At 25.9% G+C, this 21,347-nt stretch overlaps 2 protein-coding genes across 2 annotated transcripts in view; both read right to left on the reverse strand.

Annotated features, from left to right (window-relative positions):
• Positions 1 to 663: 663 nt before the first annotated feature.
• LOC122506235 (gamma-glutamyl hydrolase B-like) lies at positions 664 to 4,817 on the reverse strand. The gene is made up of 8 exons (XM_043618307.1): positions 4,605 to 4,817; positions 2,931 to 3,054; positions 2,796 to 2,846; positions 2,632 to 2,706; positions 2,174 to 2,328; positions 1,882 to 1,988; positions 1,225 to 1,453; positions 664 to 902 (listed from the first exon to the last, which is right to left on the reverse strand). The coding sequence occupies exons 1-8, from the start codon at positions 4,714 to 4,716 to the stop codon at positions 769 to 771; spliced, it is 987 nt and encodes a 328-aa protein (XP_043474242.1). The 5' UTR covers positions 4,717 to 4,817; the 3' UTR covers positions 664 to 768.
• A 5,159-nt stretch (positions 4,818 to 9,976) lies between these two features.
• LOC122506238 (mediator of RNA polymerase II transcription subunit 15-like) overlaps positions 9,977 to 21,347 on the reverse strand; it is a 35,869-nt gene continuing 24,498 nt past the window's right edge. The window contains exons 2-3 of the mRNA XM_043618313.1: positions 18,703 to 18,899; positions 9,977 to 12,865 (exon numbers count right to left, since the gene is read on the reverse strand). Coding sequence (XP_043474248.1) covers positions 10,874 to 12,865; positions 18,703 to 18,899 — 2,189 coding nt within the window. The 3' untranslated portion in view covers positions 9,977 to 10,873. The remainder of the gene's footprint in view (positions 12,866 to 18,702; positions 18,900 to 21,347) is intronic.

The following is a 21,347-nucleotide window of genomic DNA, read 5'->3' on the forward strand; positions in this document are numbered from 1 at the left end:
TTTCTTTTGCCTTGGTTTAAATTAACTCATTTTGCGATAAAATAAGTGTTCATCAGTTACACTGAACATTAAACAGGGTTCGAGACTCGTATTATATTAATTTAAAAAAAAAAGAAATCGTTCCTGTTAATTTTGTTTACTTCGAACTTAAACTATATTATAAAAAAATTATTCCTCGAAATGTGAAAGAGAATAATTAATAATACGATTTGATATAATATTTAAAAAGAAACTAAATGGGATTTAGAAAATATAAGTGCATTTATCCAATTTCCGGCGTGTTGAGATAAAAAAAATATTTTTTATTCTAGCATTTTGCTTTAAACTGATTCTAATTATAATATTTAAAAAAGGAAAAATTTATAGTGTAACAATTGTATCTTTTTTTAAGGTACTTATAAAGCAGCTTGGACATAATTATTTTTTCGATACTTTAATCAATTATAATAATTATGATAATAATATACAGTTCATTTTGGGCAAAACTAACAAAAATCTCGTATGCTTCTTTATTTTATTTCCCCTTTTGTTGCGAGTGTGGTGTTCGTCAATTGTAAATTTATAAAATTATATATTTTAATGCCTCTTATATTTTTTGACGAAAATGTAAAAGTGTGATGCAAAATTTTGTATACAATAAATTGTGTGTAATAAAGAAGTAAATTGTCATACAACACAAATATTTATTACTTAATTAATTAAAATTAAAAGATACAGTAAAAAATGTTATTTACAAAGTTCAATGATTAATAAGAAAACTAATTAAAATCAACTCGTTGTCTTGAAAAAGTAACTTTGTATCATTAATGATTTCTTAAGACCCGTATACGTTGGATTATAGTTGTAAATTAGTGTTTTTAATTTTTCCTCCTCGTCTTCAAATTTATGGAAATTTTTCCGTGCTGGAAATAAAAATTTACACAGTAAATAAAGAAATGTTTTTCGTAAATTTAAACTTTTTGTTTGCTGGTAAAAATGATATTTTTAGTTGAGAAACAAAAATATAATTTTATATTAATTAATATATTTTTAAATAGAAAATATAAAAAAATTTAAAATATCTCATTAATTATAGCAAAAAAGAAAAATGCGAAATTTATTATAGAAAGAAAAAATTAGAATAAATTGACGATAAATATGCAAATCACTATTGTGGTCATAATAAATCTTTTTATTTTACATTCTGGAAAAATGAAAAATTGAAAGAAAATAAAAAACTATTACCTTCAATTACTAAGAAATCGGCAAAATATTGATTAATAATTGTCGCATTCCTGCTGTGAGGAATGTTTCTTCCCTTAACCCATTCGTAATCATTTTTTTCCGGATGAAATTGCAGTCCATAAAATGGATATTTTTTATCTTCAATAGTTGATATGAATTCCAAACCGTTTTCATCGTTATTCAATGACATTACACGTAAACTATCTGTCAAATTAACTCTCTCCAAGTCCTAATAAAATAATTTATAGTGTTTTTAGATAAAAATTGGAAAATTATAAAATAAATTAATTTCATTATTAAATATTAATTATTAATTTAATTGATTTAATTTTTTAATAAAATAAATTTATTTTCTAATTTTTACTTTAAACTCTAAATTATTATTTATTAATAAATAAATTATTAATTATAAAAATTATTAATAAATAAATAAATTTATTTAACTTTTTAATTAAAAAAATTTGCTTATTTATTTCTAATTTTATTTAACTATAAAAGTTGAATAAAATTAGAAATAAATAAGTAAATTTGTTCAAAAACATTTTGTTTTTGAAAAATTGACTAAATTGAATTTAATACATTGAAAAATTTAATTTAATTAAATTAAAATTTTTTTTGTATACAAATTTCAAAGAGAAAAAAAATTGTCCTTCTTACGGATTTCGTCACACAATAATTGTGATAATTAGCCGTCACATTGTCAGTTTTTAAAATGTTGATAATTTTTTCCGAAGTACTCCCAAACAATTTACTTTGATTGAAAACTGAATGAAATGTAAAAATTATTTTTATTAGTGAACTGAACAATAAAATATTATTATGGTGGTAATAATTTTATAAAGTAACAAAATAAATTTATAATAATCGATTGAAAAATTTTGCATAATAATATTAAGTTATATAATCATAATTTTTTTCTCACTTGGAAAATGGAAAAGAAAATTAATACCTGGTGTGAAATTGAGAGGAATTGCTTGACAAACAGAAGTACAATTTGTTCTGTGTTCTACACGATTAGCACTGAGATAAGTTAACAATTCAAAACCCAAACATATTCCTAGGATAGGAAAATAATCTCCATTGTCATTATATCTTTTGGCAATTCTGTGAAGTAATTTTAATGTTATTTTATTAATTATTTTAACTATTTTAATTAAAATTAATAACTAATTTAATTTAAAGGTTATAATAATTTAATTATTTATTTTATTTTAATTAATATAAATGTCTATTTAAATTAGTAAAAATACTTTAATTACTATTAGTAATTATTAATTAATCAAAAAGCGGATGTACCAAAAAAATTAAGTAATAAAAGTGAAAAGAGAAATTAATATTAATATTAATTTAATAAAAATTAAAAAGTATTTTTTTTTTTTTTTTGTAAAAATTAAAAATTATGCTAACTTGTAAATTATGTCACCAGCGTCAGCATAACCGTTAGATACAAAAAAATTTACATCACCACCTGGGAAAAGAACTCTGTGAAGAAAATTATTAAATTATTATTTAATTATTTAATTATTAATAATTTTCTAAAAAAATATTTTTTTAACGGTATCATTTTTTACCCATTTAATTTACTCATTATATCCTCATAGTAGGTAGAATTCTTTCCAATCCTGAAAAAGAATAGTTTATAATATTGAATAATTTGTTTATGTATTTTTAAATAATAATTTTGTTTTATTCTTAATATTACTGACCATATAGGAACAGCTTGAGCTCCGGCACCCTCAACAAATTTTATATACGAAGCTGCTATATAACTATCATATTCATTGGAATAACTTGAATACAGTCCCGGTATAAGTTCTTGCGATAGAATTCCTAAATTTAATAAAATTTCCAATTATTTTCTTTTTATTTTTTATTTCAACAATTTTTTTTTTATTTATTATTTCAGGGTTGCCATAAGTCAGGGAATTCAGGAAAAAATTAGGGAAAGTAGAATTGGTCAGGGTAATCAGGGAATAGTCAGGGATTTTATTAAAGTACTGTAAAAAATTAAATTTTTAGGATTCAAATTAGAATTTTGAATTTTATCGTCTTTTTTGTTTGCAAATTACTTAATGAATAATTTTACTTAAATATTTCAAAATTTATTGAATTTGAAAAAAGTTGTGTTTACAATTTCTATAAATAAATGAACTTCAAAAGGTTTTAATTTGAAATTTTAGAAAATTTCAATTTTGAATCATTTTAATTTTAAAAAAAGTAAAATTTTTAGTAAAATTTTTTACAGAGATTCAATTATTTTTATGAATAATAAATCTCATTATTAGAATTTCAATTATATTTAATACAATTTTAACCGAATTCCTCGAGAAATATAATTATTCTTGAAAATTTTATTAAAATTCGTCGAAAAAATTCAATTATTTAAAAATTTGTTGATAAATTGAGGGGCTGGATGCTATAATGTGTTACGCGCCATTCACTTAACATGGCGCGTAACACATTATAGCATCCAGCCCCTCAATTGAATATAAAAGCATTATAGCATGGATTTTTAGAAATAATTGAAATTTGAAAAATTAATTACATTTTTCGAAGAATTTACTTAAAATTGTATATTTAAAATAATTGAAATCTTGTAATGAATTTTATTATTTAGAAAAATATTTTTAAACTTACAATGAATTTAATTACATTTTTTAAAATAATTGAATTCTTGCAACGAATTTTTATTACATTTTTTAAAATAATTGAAATCCTGTGAAGAATATTATTATTTATAAAAATAATTGAATTCTTGCAACGAATTTTTAATACATTCTTTAAAATAATTGAAATCCTGTAAATCCTGTAAAGTTTATAAAAATAATTGAATTCTTGCAACGAATTTTATTACATTTTCTTTTAAATATTTGAAATCCTTTGAAGAATTTTATTATTTATAAAAATAATTGAATTCTTGCAACGAATTTTTATTACATTTTTGAAAATAATTGAAATCCTGTGAAGAATATTATTATTTATAAAAATAATTGAATTCTTGCAACGAATTTTATTACATTTTCTTTTAAATATTTGAAATCCTTTGAAGAATTTTATTATTTATAAAAATAATTGAATTCTTGCAACGAATTTTTATTACATTTTTAAAAATAATTGAATTCTTGCAACGAATTTTTATTACATTTTTGAAAATAATTGAAATCCTGTGAAGAATATTATTATTTATAAAAATAATTGAATTCTTGCAACGAATTTTATTACATTTTTTAAAATAAATGAAATCCTGTGAAAAATATTATTATTTATAAAAATAATTGAATTCTTACAACAAATTTTATTACATTTTTTTTAAATAATTGAAATCCTGTGAAGAATTTTATTATTTAATAATAATAATTATTTAATATAATTTTACTCACCAATAATTGGCTCATTATTAATTTTTGGAATTGATCGTTTAACTGGATTGGCACTGACTATTAGTATTGTCGAGAGTAGAGCAAAAAAACCGGTAAATAATTGAACAATCATCGTGAGATGTTCACTGGACGACAAACTAAATCGAAATGAAACAGGATGTACTTTATTATGCAGAACCTAAATAAGAATAACAATCAGTGTGACGAACTGAGAACTATTTCAGTTCAGAAATTTATTTATCTTCTCTCCTGTGTGTTTATATATACAATACAATCACTATTTATCTCCAAAGATAAAATTTCCAATATTCTAGAATAAATTGAAAATTTAAAAAAAAAATAGGACATAAAACTGAGAAAAATGAATTAATAATGTTTCTTTTATTGTTATTTAAATTTGCTTTTTTTAATGAAGTATGCGTCATGTGTATTTTACACTGTCATCAATGTAAAGTGAAGGAAAAAAAAAGTAATTTTGAAAAGATAAATTTTAAAATTAGTATTCTTGACGATTTTTTTAATTACTTTTTTATCACTTTTTTAATACACTTTCTATCTAGGGTCTAATTTATTTATTCCATAAAAAATTGTATTATTTTTTGTTTATTATTTAGCATTTCTTTTGTTTACTTTTTCTATTTTTTAAATAAGTATAAAATTATTTTGAATTTTCCCAAAATTTTTCACGAAACAATAAAGTCATTTCACTAACTGTGAAGACTGTTTTTTTAATTATTTTTTCTTATAGTTTTAAATTTCTTTTCAATTCAATAAGTATTTTTTAGTTGATTTATTTTCATTTATTGATATTTTAATTTCTAATAAAAGAAAGTAATAAATTGAAAGAAATAAAAATATTTAAATTATGGTTTTTTTAATATATAAATAAAATACAAATTTGATGAGTTAATAAAACTTATTTTGATTTAGAATTAAATGTGAAATATAAACAAATTCGAAAGAACACAATTAAAAAATTGAAATAAATTTACACGAAATATTTTCTAAAATTTATTTGTTAAAAGTTTTAATATTTACAAATCCAATATAAATTAAATCCAACTCAGCACCGTCACGTTCAAACACAATGGAGTCGCTCACTCAACAATTAAAGATTTTCCACTAAATCCTTTAAAACTATATAAAAATGTAAAAAAAAGAAGAAAAAAAGACAAAAAAAAAGAAATTTTTTTTTATAATTAATTGCTACTATACTTGTCATTTTTTAAAGAAGACACTAGAATTATTTCAAATGCAAACAAAAAGTTAATTATTCTATAATAAAATTAAATTTTTTTTATTTAATTTTTTAATTAAAAATTTGAAAAAAAATTAGAGTTAAAAATTCATTTTTCAAAATATGTAGACAAACGGCTGAATATTCTAATTTTAGGTAAAATTTTCAGTATCATTCAATAAAAACTGTAAATATTTTTAATTAAATAAATAAAAACTTTGAAATTTAATTTAATATTTTTTAACAGAGAAATACATTTTTTTTAAATTAAATAAATTTTGAACTCACAATAAATATCTTGTAATTATAAAAATCAAGATAATTAAAATAATACTAGCAGAAAAAAAATTATATTTTAAGAAATTTAAATTTAGAAATAGTATAAAAATTCTACTGCCTGAGTCTTGACAACCCTATTTGCATTCTTGTTAAAGAAAGAAAAGAAGTGTTGATAAAATCACTTTCTTTTCAATTCACTTACATTGTTGTAAATTTAAAAATTTAATTTTAATTAATTTAACAGGTGACTAATATATAATTATAATTATTGAATTATATATATTATAATTATTATATCACATACACCAAAAGTTAAATTATAAGTTTGACAATTATTAAATTAAATTAATAATTATTAAATTTTCAACTTGGAAAATTTTAATTACAATCTTCTATATTTAAATTTGAATTTGTAAAAATGTTTTTTAATTTCAGATAGTGACTGACTTTTTGCTTTTGAATTAGTAAATTCTAGTAAAAAATAGTAATTTCTACTAATTTATTAGTAACACTTACTATTTATTAGTAAAACTTACTATTTATTAGTAAAACAAAAATTTAATAATAAATTAGCAGAAATTACGATTTATTAGTAAAAATTACTAATTTAAAAGCAAAAATTCAGTCACTAATTTAAATTAGTGAATATTTTTACTAATTCAATTTTAGAGACTTTATTTTTGCGAATTAATCAAAAAATAATTGCAAATTTTCACATAAAATTACAATATGAGTCTTTATATTTATAAAAAAATTTATTTAAAACAAAAACAATTTATTTAAATATTTGAAATAATTCCTATGATTGTCTAGCATTTTTTATTCTAGCATGTAAAATCACTTTATTGATAAGTGCGTGTTAACACTTTATATTATTAAGAAAAAGTGATTTTTAATTAGAAAAAAAAGATGGTATTTAAAAAAAAAATTTCTGTAAAAAATTGAATGTTATTTAAAAAATGTGTGTGAGAGCAAAGTAAATGACATTTTTTTTTAAATATAAATATACACTTTTTCCTTTTGCTCATACGTAATTTTTACAAAACGCACGATCGTCTTTTTTTTAATGTGTGATCAAAGGGATATGCTCTAAATAATGAGAAGTTTTAGAAATAAAATAAAATCATATATTATATTATTATTATAAATATAAATTAATATAACATACATTTCTTATACAATTTTTTCGTTTGTTTTTCTTTTTTTTTGCAAAAAATTCAATTATATTTGAATTTTTTTTCTCTCATTTATCGTATTTCACACATCCCAATGAACGAAAATAATGATATTGAGGCATCCTAGATTGATAAATTAATGATCATTTACGCAATTGACTTGATGTGAAAGTAAAGAAAAATTTATTTCCATTCAAATGATTTTTTTTGACTATTGTTAATATAATATTTATTGCAATCAAAATAATTTTTTTTCAATTCATTTTAATTGGTTCAAAAATCATTTTATAAAATACAAATATTTATTTAATAATAGTCAAGTAATCGATTATCTGAATAGAGTAAATTTTCAATTTTTTTCAAATCATCAAAAGCAAACTGAACATTTATGATGTATCGACAAAATGAATCTTTTTTTTTTTTTTTAATAATTGTCTAAAACTTTATGCGCTTTTTTTGATGATGGCATTTAATGTAAAAAAAGTAATTCCAATTGTTTTAGTAAAATTATCGATTATATAGGATAAAGAAGAATAATTGACTATGCAAAGAATTGTAAGGAAATTTTTCTTTTAATCATTTGTCAGAATTTGAATTTATATCTTTAGTGACATGTAATTCAAGATATAAATTCAAATAAACAAAATTTTTTATTTCATTGATTAATCTATAGATACAAATAGAAAATAATAAATTTATGTAATATATTATATATATGGTAGCTAATTATTAGCAAATTATTTTTAGTAGATACAATCAAGAAAATTGATTGAGTCAATAAAATAATTTGTACAATCAGAGATTTTTAAACCAACACTTTTTTTTATTCTTGCCTCTAATTTAAATAACTTGAAAAAAATAACTGATTATTAGTAAAAATTTTCTTGGCTTTTTGTTTCTAGTAACAGTATCAATAAAACAATCATTATCAGTAAAATTTTTTGCTTTTAATTTCTAGAATCAGGAGAAAAAACGAAAAACGATTGAAATTTTTGCTGGTGTTATTTCTGGAATCAGTGAAAAATAACTAATTAAAAGTACATAGAAAAAAATTATACTGTTAATTAACAATTTTTTAACTAAGCTAAATTTTTACTCTCAATAAATGTAAAATAATTGATTGTTAATAAGAAATGAATGATTAATTAAAGTTCTATTAATTAAAGTTAAGTAAAAAATTATTCATTAGCAATTGACTATCAGTTAAGCAATTATTAATTAATAATTAACAAGCGACGAAAAATAATCCAGTTAATAAAAAAAATAACATACTATCAGTTAAAAAATTACTCATTACGTTGACTTAAAAATAACTGATTGTCAATTAAAAATTTTTTGATAAATGATTTAAATTTTCTCAACAGAAAAGTTAATAAAAATTAATTTGAATTATATCACTGAAAATTCCGTAATTTTCAATGATATTCAGTATTTTCTTGAAAATCTGATATAATGACTGACAATTATTAATTCTTGTCGAAAATCCGATATTTTTACTTCTAATCAATTATATTTTAATGATAATCATTAATTCTTTTTATAAATAATTTTTTTTAACTGATAAAATCAGTTATTTTGACTGATAATCAGTTATTTTTTACTGATGATCAGTTTTCTTTACTGATAATCAGTTATTTTAACTGATAATCGGTTATTTTGAATGATTATCAGTGCTTCTTACAGAAAGAAACAGTTTTTGTCTTATAATTAGTTCTTTTTACTGATAATAAGTATTTTTTACTGACAATCAGTTAAATTCATTGATAATCAATAGTTTTTACTGACAGTCAGTTATATTTACTGACAATGAGTTATTTATACTGAAAATCAGTTATTTTGATTGATAATCAGTATTTTTTTACTCACAGTCAGTTATATTTACTGAAAATCAGTTAATTTTATTGATAATCAATATTTTTACTGGCAGACAGTTATATTTACTGACAGTGAGTTATATATACTGAAAAATCAGTTATATTTACTGAAAATCAGTTATTTTGGTTGATAATCAGTACTCTTTTACCGACAGTCAGTTATATTTACTAAAAGTCAGTTATTTTTATTGATAATCAGTAATTTAAATGGCAGTCAGTTATATACTGAAAATCAGTTATTCTGACTGATAATCAGTATTTTTAACTGCCAGTCAGTTATATTTACTGAAAATGAGTTATATATACTAAAAATCAGTTATTTTTATTGACAATCAGTATTTCTTTCTGACAGTCAGTTATATTTACTGAAAATCAGTTATTTTGGTTGATAATCAGTATTTTTACTGACAGTCAGTTATATATACTGAAAATCAGTTATTTTTATTGATAATCAGTAATTTAAATGGCAGTCAGTTATATACTGAAAATCAGTTATTTTGACTGATAATCAGTATTTTTAACTGCCAGTCAGTTATATATACTGAAAATCAGTTATTTTTATTGATAATCAGTATTTTTACTGACAGTCAGTTATATATACTGAAAATCAGTTATTTTTATTGATAATCAGTATTTTTACTGACAGTCAGTTATATATACTGAAAATCAGTTATTTTTATTGATAATCAGTAATTTAAATGGCAGTCAGTTATATACTGAAAATCAGTTATTTTGACTGATAATCAGTATTTTTAACTGCCAGTCAGTTATATTTACTGACAATGAGTTATATATACTAAAAATCAGTTATTTTTATTGACAATCAGTATTTCTTTCTGACAGTCAGTTATATTTACTGAAAATCAGTTATTTTGGTTGATAATCAGTATTTTTACTGACAGTCAGTTATATTTACTGAAAATCAGTTATTTTGGTTGATAATCAGTATTTTTACTGACAGTCAGTTATATATACTGAAAATCAGTTATTTTCATTGATAATCAGTATTTTTCACTGACAGTCAGTTATATTTCCTGCTAATCAGTTATATATACTGAAAATCAGTTATTTTGATTGATAATCAGTGTTTTTTTATGACAATCAGTGATTTTGATTGATAATGAGTATTTTATTGATAATCAGTTATTTTTTTACTGATAGTCAGTAGTTCTACTGACAACATTTCTTTTTAACTAAACAATAAGTTGAAATATGAATCATCGATTTAGTTTTACTCTTCTGAATAAATAATTTTCAACTGATTGATACCTAATTAGTACAAAAAATTATCAAAAAAAAAAAAATATTCCCCGGCAACATTTTCACAGGGCAAAATTGTCCTCAACATTATTCGTTGGGCAATATTGGCATTATTTTTATTCAACATTGATCGAAATGTTGTTGACTTTTTTCTTCTCCTAAATCAGTTATTTTCAACTTAAAAATTCAAAAAGAAAGAAATTTAAAGAAAGAGTGGACATTGAAATATACATAGAGATAACAATTGAATTATTTAGAAAAAATATACATATTATTTAAATAATATATTAAAAAATTATCAACAGTATATTCTCAATAATAGTGACTAAAAGTACACAATGACTGAATTTTTCTCTTCACAATAAAATCGTAATTTAACAATAATTGTTTATTACCATTTTTACATATTGACGCCATAGGATGATTACAAAAAAAAATGTTTCCCTAATTTTGCGCAGATTGAGATACTTGCCTGGTACCATAGACAGGTTCAACAGGCACTAAGAAAGTAACTTTTTCACTAGCCTCGCTATCATTCTCCTCTTGTCTCAATATTGGACGATTTTTCCTAATTGGCCTTGGTCGTGAAATAACCTCCTCGAATGCGATGTACTCGGGTCGTTGGACGGGTTGATTTCGTTGTTTCTTGAGATAATAACCAGCGGATGTACTCTCGACAGCGTATGGTCGTCGGGTGGGTTTCGTTGTTTCTGGAACTGGAGTGACAGTGTAGCCGGCGTTGATGAGTGAGGCCAAATCCTGTTGGGTGAGGGTTTGGATTTTTGAACTGGGAATACGAACGAATTGGGGGGTTCGACTTTGGGTGGTGTCGATGATATCTTCGATGGTGAGGGATTTAACGGGGGCTTTCTTCAAGAGGCCGGATTGTGAGACGTAGGATTGAGCGGGAATTTTGTGTTTGTGGGCCTGACGGGGTTGATTGATGATTGGTTGGGAGTATTCGGTGTCGGGGGATTCTTGATTAGTTTCTTGTGGTGGTGGTTTTGGGGCTGATCGTGGAACGTAGGATGAGCCAGAGGCTTGGTATTTTTGATTTTGATCGTTGGTGAAAAAGGAGTTTTGTTGGGGGAGTGTTTCGGGATTGGGGAGAAGGTACTGGACGGCGGGAACGTGGTCGGGGTCGGTTTTCCTGGCGTTGGCTTGAGCGCGAGCGACGGTTTGGATTTCGGAATTGGCTTTGGCGCGTTGGGCCTGATGGGCTTTGTAGAGGGCTAGGGCTTGGGCGTTGGCGAGGGCCTGGGCTTGCTCTTGGGCGTGAATTTGGTTGCGCTCGAAGTTGAGGGCGTTCTGGTGGGCCTGCTCTTGGGCCTTGACGTGTTGTTGTTGTTGGGCCTGGACCACGAGGATGGCGTCGGCGTGGGCTTTGAATTCGGCGGCTTCTTGGGCGCGACGGGCGGCTGCGGCCTCGGCGGTGGCTTGGGCTTTGATTTGGGCGCGATAGGCGGCTTCGGGGTCCTTTGGTTGGTACTGCTCTTCGATGTGGACTTTGCCGGCTTCACTTACTTGTTCGCCTTCCTTGATTTTCTCGAGGGCTGTCTGTTGGCGAAAGTTCTCCTCGGTGATGCGGATTTGCTCGAGGGCGTCGGATTGGTGCTTGGTGTGGGAGGCTTGGGTGATTTTTTGGAAGGCGAGGGCGGCGGCTTGGGCTGCTGCTTGGGCTTGAGCGACGTCTTCGTTGGAGTAGCCGTAGTTTTGGGCTTGGCCTTGACCGCTGTATTCGTATTGGGGAGCGGGAGTGGGGCGGTATTGTTTGGTGGGTTTGACGTAGTCGGTTTGGATGGGAACGGTTCGGTGGTAGGCGAGTTGTTGCGGTTGTTGGGGTTGATAGGCTGCCAATTGCTCCGGCTGTTGGTATCTGGGTGCGGAGGTTTCGATGTGGTACTGTTCAGGAAGTTGGGGTTCGACGGTTGGCTTCACGTATTGCGGTTGTTGTTGTTGGTAGTTGACCAACTGCTGTTGGGAGTATTGGGGTTGGTAGGCTTGGGGAGCTGGTCTATTTGGCTGCGCGGCTGCCAACTTGAATTCCTGCGCTTGATTCGCAGAAACGAGTTGAAGGAGTTCCTGCTCGAAGGTTCCCAATTTTTGTTCCGGATATGCCGCAGTTTGGTAGTTGGAATCGGTTGCACTGGCCCTCAATCTAGCACGAGCTTCGGCCCGATCATGGGCATCTTGTTGAGCTTGGAGTTCGGCGGCATATTCGGCTTGAGCCAAAGCTTGAGGATGGAGTTGAACTCGAGGTCTCGGTGGTGCGATTGCAGGGACTCGGCGATTTTGATAAGCGGTCTGCAGTTGCTGCTGTTGTCTAGCAAATGGCGATAGAGGCTTTCGGGGTTGTGGCGGATTGTTCTGAGCAAACTGTTGTGGTTGCTGTTGAGTGTACGTTTGTTGCAGGAGAGCTAAGTATTCTGGTGCCAACTGAAACAAACAATAAAGAATATTTAACAGAAAATACGATTGCATCACTCGATCGTTAGTTAGTTCATCATTAGATTCATCATTAGTTTCATCATTAGTTTCATCATTAGTTTCATCATTAGTTTCATCATTAGTTTCATCATTAGATTCATCATTAGGTTCATCATTATTTACATCATTAAATTCATCATTAGGTTCATCATTAGTTACATCATTAGATTCATCATTAGTTTCATCATTAGGTTCATCATTAGTTACATCATTAAATTCATCATTAGTTTCATCATTAGGTTCATCATTAGTTTCATTAGGTTCATCATCAAGTTCATCATTAGTTACATCATTATAATGATGTATTATGGTAATAATAATGAATCTATATTTTTGACGACATAACAATGCTGTACCTATAGATACAGCATTGTTATGTCGTCAAAAATTTAGATCCATTATTATTTAAAGAATTTTCTGCTTATTTATAAGTGCAAGTTGAGCACATTAAACTGACCAATGTGGAACGTAAAGTACGGTCAATGACCGTAATCTTTCCTTGATAAATTATTGATAAATGTCGGAACTGCGGTACACTTACTTTCTACATTGCGTAATTCAGAAATATCATACCTTCTCGATACATCATCCTAATTCAAGCAAAAAGCAAGTTCTACGTTACATTGGAGAGTGTAACTTGAAAGTAAATCATGCCCGTCAAATAGTATAACGTTTATCGAGACTGTAGGAAAGTTTTATTAGGAATCGGCAGCACTCTCAGTTATTTGTAAAGAGTACCACATTCGGTAATTACCATCCATAATTTATTATTTTTATTATTACAAAACTGTCATAAATTTCCTTCTTCCCTTTGCTTATTTATTAAAGAATTGGAATTAAAATTTGCATGTCCTTAAAATATGCAAGTTAGCAAATACTTGCAGCGATATATTACGGTAATAAGAGGAAAAAGTTGGTTTATATGTATCGTCTTTAAACTTTCTACCTCGATGAACTTGACTTTACGTAATTATCATCGTTAATTCAGCATGTCTATTATTGGGGATAAATTATCTTTGGTCATAGTTGGGTGAGTCGATGCAGAGTCGTCCTAGACTCACCGTTACAGAAACAAGAAAGAAAGTCGAAATGAATTGTTTTTTTTTTTTTATTAAAAAAGGAGAGTGAGTCGCAAATTATCGAGAGTTGGCTGATTCGCTCTAATGAGTCACCCGTGGGTACGCAAGGCCGTCAGTAAGACGGAATCGAATCTGTGTTAATAACCATGGCTTCAAAGACGTAAGGGCGGGCGGATCTATGTTTAGTATTGGGTGTGGTTTTACCGGTTCTCGAGTCAGAGAATTAGCGATTAGAATGCGAGTAAAGTTGAGAATTATGCAACCGGCAAGTTTACCACATTATAATGCATGCAGTTTCCAACTGATCACAATCGTAACAAAGATCACATGCGCTGATAAATTTGGCACCTTCGCCAAAAAATTTTTATTCTATATCATACCCGGAAGATTATTATTTGATAAATACTACATCCGCCATAGATATAGTATTTTTTTTCAAGAAATAATTCTTTTAACAAATTTTATATAATGTTCCTTTATTCATTCCTTTATTCATCTTCATGGCAATGAACCTCAATTTATAAAAAGAAACCAATTGCTCACTCTTGTGGAAAATATTCTCATTATAGTAAAAAAAGGAGTTTTTTTTAGACTTTTTTCTGAAATGTTACCAAACAAGTTGATGTAGACTATGATCTTTTTTACGCAATTTATTCATTCACTGTAAAATTCTTTGAATGCCAATTGATAATATTTACCCAAGGTAATTTATTGTGAGAAAATGTGGCTTATAAACAATTTAGATAAATACTTTTTTTTCGCTTGTGGAAAAAAAAGAATTTACAAATAGTGTGAAAATTTCTTGTTGGAGCATTATTCTAATAGCGTCTTCTGTAAATTCTAGTGTTAATTTAAAAGAGAGCCATACTATAAATTGAAAAAGAGACAGATTTTACAATCTCTTGGAACAGTTTGAGGGGTACTATTTGAACCAATTGCATGGAAATGCCGAAGGCGCGCCAAAAGTAATGGTACCACCTCAATATTGCGACAGATATCGCGTTAGATCCTGATCAAACCCTTCCCCCACTTAATTTTTCCGCAAGCAACCTTCCCCCTTTTGCAAATGCTTTTACGTATTGCGTGCAAAAAAATATCGCGTTCATGGTTAGTTATTCGCCATTGCTTTGTGCATGTTGTGGTGCACCGGTGATAGGCGGCCAATGGTCACGGTTGACCAACAACACAGACGTTTACTGGTTAAAACTGTGTTGCATTGACCACCTTGTTTTATATACAGGAAGAGATTCTTTTTTTTCTTTTGCTCAGTTACATCAAATAGAATCATTTAAACTTTGTTTATAATTTCATCATATTTTCAAATCTTCTAATTGTTTATTTTTTTACCTACTTAGGAAAGAGAGAAGAAAATAAATATACAGATTTTACATCATCGGACTATAAAATGATGAATTTAGTATCTCTCCTTTTTTTTGTATAAAGCGCGAAAAATACTATTATTTTATGGAGAGAACATTATGTATTGGAAATTATCGAAAATTAATGACCGGCATAATAATCTTTCTTACTGAAACTGAGGTCATAATTCTGTCTACAGAGAGGTACTTTTAATATTGAACCGGATTTTAAAATCAAATCACGAACTAGCTTAGCTACTTGGGAAAAAATGTAGAAACAGAAAGTTTCACATGATCGAATTCTGTGCGTTGATACCTACTGATTATGATTATAAACGCCGCGAGAACTTTATAAAATCTCGAATTATTATACTGAACATTAGAATACTATAAAATTTGAGAAAGGCAAAAGAGAAAAATAGAAAAAAGAAAAACAGAAAAATAAACAAAAGTTTATTTTCTGAAGAAAAAAATTAACAGAAGGAAAAAAATAGAAACGGTGTATAAAAATTTAATTTTTTTTTTTTTTTGATAATATTTAACTTTCTTCTTTACTTTTATGGATAATTAATGTCTCGACTGATTTAGATATTGTAGACTTTTACGATATCGGAAAAGAAGTTTCATCTCTTTTTTTCTTAACCGTTTATATATTAGAATGCTTGCATTCATTCTGGAGTCGCTGAAATATGCAGAAAGTAATGCAATAATACTGGAGAAAGAAAGGAACGTTCTCTTTAACTTTACCACGACTACTATATACACTCGTCACTAGTTGTTTCATAATCTTAATTTCCTCACGAATAGGATGCTATACTGCTATACAAACGTCGCGTCTCTGCGGATGAAATTATATGTCCGTAGACGTAGAGATTTCCCATAGGCACAGGTGACGATCTCCAATTGTTCTTTTTTTTATCATTATTATTATTATTAAAAAAGAGACAAAATCTTTAAATTTAAATATATTACAAAATACAATTGAAAACTAACATTTAGAAAAAAAAATTAAAATACAATCCTTCCTCTATGAGGAAGCAATAAATGTTTAAAATTTTGAATTTGAAATAAAAAATTAATAAAAGTAAAAAATTATTAAATAGATTGAACCTATTTTTATGTTTTTAAGTTTTTTTTGTATTTTTATAATTTTAACAACTAAATGAATACGAAAAGAAAAATTAATTCCTATATACTTGAGGGAAAAGTTGTTGAAAAACGTAACGGACAGAGAGACTTGTATTATATCTACGACAATAATACGATTATTTTTATGATTACACAATGCGGTATTTCCTTGACTCGTCTATAAAGAAACAAAATTTTAATCACTACAATTATGAGCCATTACTTTACTTATATATTGAAATGTTTTCCAAATAATAATTTTACCTGAGCAAAGAAAATTCGCAGGCGAATATGACAATTATATATGGTTGTCTGACCAAACAGGGAAGTTTCTACTGGTTCAATATTTGGAATTGTGGAAAATGATTATGTAAACGTGTAAATAAACATTATTATGAATTATTATAATTTTGTGCGTTTGATTCTTGTCAATATTGTAACATTAGAGTAACATAAGATGTATATAGGAGAAAGTTTATACTTTTATTAAAGGGAAAATAATTTTTTCTGAAAAAAAGACAAGAATAGAAAAATTATATTCGAATTAATAACTTTTAAAAGGGACAGAAAAGGCTAAGAAAGTAATTAATTTTCAACAAAGAAAGATAACTTAATAAAAAAAAGTTTTAAAAGAGAGGAAACAAAGAAAGTAAACTTTTTCTGGAACGAAAATAATTTTTGGTATTAAAAAAAAGGTAACAATGGAAAATGTTAAGGAACGTCATTAAATTTTAAATAAACGAACAAAAAATCATTCTTCAAAAGAGAGAAAATAAACTTTTACTAAAACGAAAATACTGTTTGATAATGAAAAAAGATAACAATAGAAAAAAAATTGTAAGGAAATCGTTAATTTTGAAATAATATGGAAAAAATTCATTTTCCAAAGAGAGAAAATAAACTTTTACTAGAACGAAAATAATGTTTGATAATGAAAGATAACAATAGAAAAAAAATTGTAAGGAAATCGTTAATTTTGAAATAATATGGAAAAAATTCATTTTCCAAAGAGAGAAAATAAACTTTTACTAGAACGAAAATAATGTTTGATAATGAAAAAAGATAACAATAGAAAAAAAATTGTAAGGAAATCGTTAATTTTGAAATAATATGGAAAAAATTCATTTTCCAAAGAGAGAAAGTAAACTTTTACTAGAACGAAAATCATTTTTTGTAAAACGTTATAAAACGTTATAAAAAAGAGATTGGTACCAAAAATGTGAATCATAACCCAATTTGATAAAAAAAATTGATATCAAATTGCCTCAAAGTGGTATCAGTTTGATATCAATTGGTAAAAAATTTGCTTCAAATTGGTATCAAATTGATCTGAATTAGTATCAATTTGAAGAACATTGGTATCAATTTTTTCCAAATTTGTATTAACTTGATCTAAGTTGGTACCAACTTTATACAAACTGGTATCAATTTGCTTCAAATCAGTACCAACTTTTTATCCTAGCTGGTACCAATTTGATCCAAATTGATACTATACTCATTTTTCTTCAAACTTTTTTAAATTGACCCAAACTTTTAATTAATTTGATCTAAATTAATACTAATTTTATCCAAATTGGTATCAATTTTCTTCAAAATTGTATCCAATTGATCCAAATTATTATTAATTTTTTCCAAATTGGTACCAACTTTATCCAAAATGGTATTAATTTTTTCCAAATTCGTACCAATTTGATACAATACTGGTATCATTTTTTTGCAAATTGGTATCAAGTTACTTCATATCTGTATCGAATTTTCATTCCAGATGGTACCAATTTGATCCAAATTGGTATCAACTTAATCAAACATGACATTAATTTTTTCAAAATCAGTATTAAATTTGATCTTAAGTCGTATTAATTTGATCCAAATTGGTACCAACTTTACCCAAACTAGTACCAATGTTCTCCAAATTGGTACCAATTTGGGGTCAAAGTGGTACCAATTTGGTCTAAATTAGTACCAATTTGAAGAACATTTGTATAAATTTTTTTTCAAATTTGTATTTATTTGATCCGAATTGGTACCAACTTTATCCAAACTGGTACCAATGTTCTCCAAAATGGTGTCAATTTGGTGTCAAAGTAGTAACAACTTGATTCAAAGTGGTATCAATTTAAAAAAAATTTGTGGTAACTGATAACAATTTTATCCATAAATTGATATCAACTTGATAATTAAATGGAAATGAGGAAAAAAATAATAAGAAAATGAAACAAACCTCTTGTGCGTCGTCACCGTGCCTAATAATATATTGATTTGGTGATGCTCCATAAACTCCACTTGCCGAAAGTGGTGACCTTTTGGCAGGCTCTTTGACATCTATTTCCAAAAGAACGAGCTCCTCTGCTTTCGCTGTTTCTGGTTTCTCGGCTACATTTGTGGCGGTCTCCTTACCAACAGAGACCGCTAAGAGACCTGCCAATAAGCATTCTTTTATTACTCATTATCCAAATAAATTATTAAACAACATGATGATATAACTTTTTTACTATTTAATAATTTTAATGTATATAATTTTAATTTTTTTTTTTTGAAAATTAATTAAAACTATGAAAAAATGGGGAAATCTCTTCTCTTCTCTTTTCTTTTTATTATATTATTTATTTTGTATAAACGTCTTTACAAAATTACCTTTCATTAAAGGAAAAAGGAAAAGAAAAAAAAGAAAATTTTGAATCTTAAAACTAGAAACGAAATTTGCTATAGAACGAAACATATAATAAACAAAATTTATTTGTTAATTATAATTAAATAATAATAATAATAATATTAATAATAATATAAATTTTTTATAATATTATAAATAAATAATAATATAAATAATAATAATAATAATAATAATAATAATAATAATAATAATACAAAATTATTAACAATTAATATTAATATTACATTATTAACATATTGCCAATTCAGTGATTATTATTACCACAGTTATTATTAATAGTTAATAATCTTATACATATTTTTATTGCTATCACCATATTATTATTGTTGCTGTTATTATTATTAAAATATAGAAATAAATTAGATTATAGAAAGGAAAAAAAATTGAAGTCTGCAAATGAATAGAAAACTGCGAGTTAATTTCCAGGTAATATGTATGCTTGAGATTTTAATAAACTATAATTGAAAATGATTGAAAGTGCGAGTTTTGAAGGACTTTTGATGGAATGAGAAATAGAGCGACCGACGAGGGCGGTAAAGTTGGGAAAGTTAAAAAAAAAAAAGCGTGTGTGGGGAAAGTAGTGCGTCTTAAGAAATTTTTCCCACGAGTTTTGCACTCGACAATCTTCTCTCTGTGTGTGTATATGCAAGTCTCGGCGAATACGATTATTCAAAACGATAATACTGTCGAGCAGTGTGATAGTATCGCGCGGATAAAACGTGTGCGAGGACAAATCCCATATAAGGATAATTTTTTTTTTATTTTTTGAATTAAATATATTGGGTATTAATATTTTGTTAATTAATTTATCGATTTGGAAATTTATATATGGATAATGCTTTCAATGCCTACGAAATTATTTACTTGGTTCAAGTAAATTTTATTTCGTTTCAATAAATTTTTTTTCAGTTCAAATAAATTTTATTTGGTTTAAATAAATTTTATTTGGTTCAAATAATTTTGTCTTTAGTTTAATAAAGTTTAATTTGGTTTAAATAAATTTTATTTGGTTCGAAGAAAAAATTTAATTGGTTTTAATAAACTTTATTTGGTTCGAAGAAAAATTTTACTTGATTTAAATAAATTTTATTTGATTCAAATAAATTCTATTTGTTTCAAAGAAAAATTTTATTTGTGTCGAGTAAAATTTATGTTTAAAAGAAAATAAATAATTTAGTGTCGAGTAAAATTTGAATTTCTTACAAAAAATTTAAATTTAGGCATTCATAGAGGCATTTTTAATTATTAACTTAATATTAAATTGTTTTTAATTATAATATTCTTTTAATTGTTTTGTTTTAAAATTGTTTTAGTTTTAATTGAAAAAAAATTTAATTTAGTTTAAAATCATTCAGTTTAAAAAGTTTTTATTTTTATTAATTAAAATAATTTAAAATTTTTTCTTTAGAAATGTTAAGAACATGGAAATGAAAAAATTGTCCGACTGTATGTAATGCTATAACTGTATACTGTAATGCCAGTCAGACTATTCACTTGGGAATTATATACAAAGCGTTTGTGCTATCGACCTTGCTAAGGTTGCAGACCGCTCGCGTTTTCTAACTCGATATACCCAATCAAATAAGTAACAAGAAAATGCTTGCAATATTAAATTTTTTATCTAATTACTATTTTCTTTGTTTACTTTTTCTTCTTTGTTCTATTATACAGAGAGGAGAAACTTAAAAATGAGAAAAATATTCCTTTTTGAAAATTTTTTCTTATTTAAAATTACCTTTACATTTTTTATACACTTTTTTATGCAAAATTAAATATTAATTATTAAAATAAAATATTAATAATTAATCAATAATTAATATTTTACTATAATTAATAAGTCTTTTATTTATCAGATATTTTATTAATTAATTTATTAGGTAGGATTAATAACTAATTTTATTAATTATTATAGGCTATTTTTTATTTTTCTAATTATTATTTTATTTATTATTAAGTTTGTAATTTAAATAAAACATTAAACGTACTTAAAATAAAAGGAAGTAAATAATGTAACAATTAAGAATTACTTATCAATTATGAATTCTACAAATTTTGTACTAAATAATAAATTGTATATTAATTTAAAAAGAAAGTAATTAAAAATTAAAAACAATAAATTAATATACTAATAACAATTTTAATGTTACTAATAATATATTGTAACGTAATAATATTGTGTAGTGCTATTAATATAA

Source organism: Leptopilina heterotoma, unplaced genomic scaffold (assembly GCF_015476425.1).
Source record: "Leptopilina heterotoma isolate Lh14 unplaced genomic scaffold, ASM1547642v1 Lhet_4, whole genome shotgun sequence".
Taxonomy (NCBI): Eukaryota; Metazoa; Arthropoda; class Insecta; order Hymenoptera; family Figitidae; genus Leptopilina; species Leptopilina heterotoma.

What these genes read in the sequence shown, in the direction of transcription:
- LOC122506235 (XM_043618307.1), bottom strand. Translation starts at nt 4,716, where the DNA reads ATGATTGTTCAATTATTTACCGGTTTTTTTGCTCTACTCTCGACAATA. An exon ending in GCTCAAGCTGTTCCTATATG is followed by an intron (nt 2,847 to 2,930) that starts GTCAGTAATATT and finishes ATTCTTTTTCAG; the next exon opens with GATTGGAAAGAATTCTACCT. An exon ending in ATTATTGTGTGACGAAATCC is followed by an intron (nt 1,454 to 1,881) that starts GTAAGAAGGACA and finishes TTATTTTATTAG; the next exon opens with GACTTGGAGAGAGTTAATTT.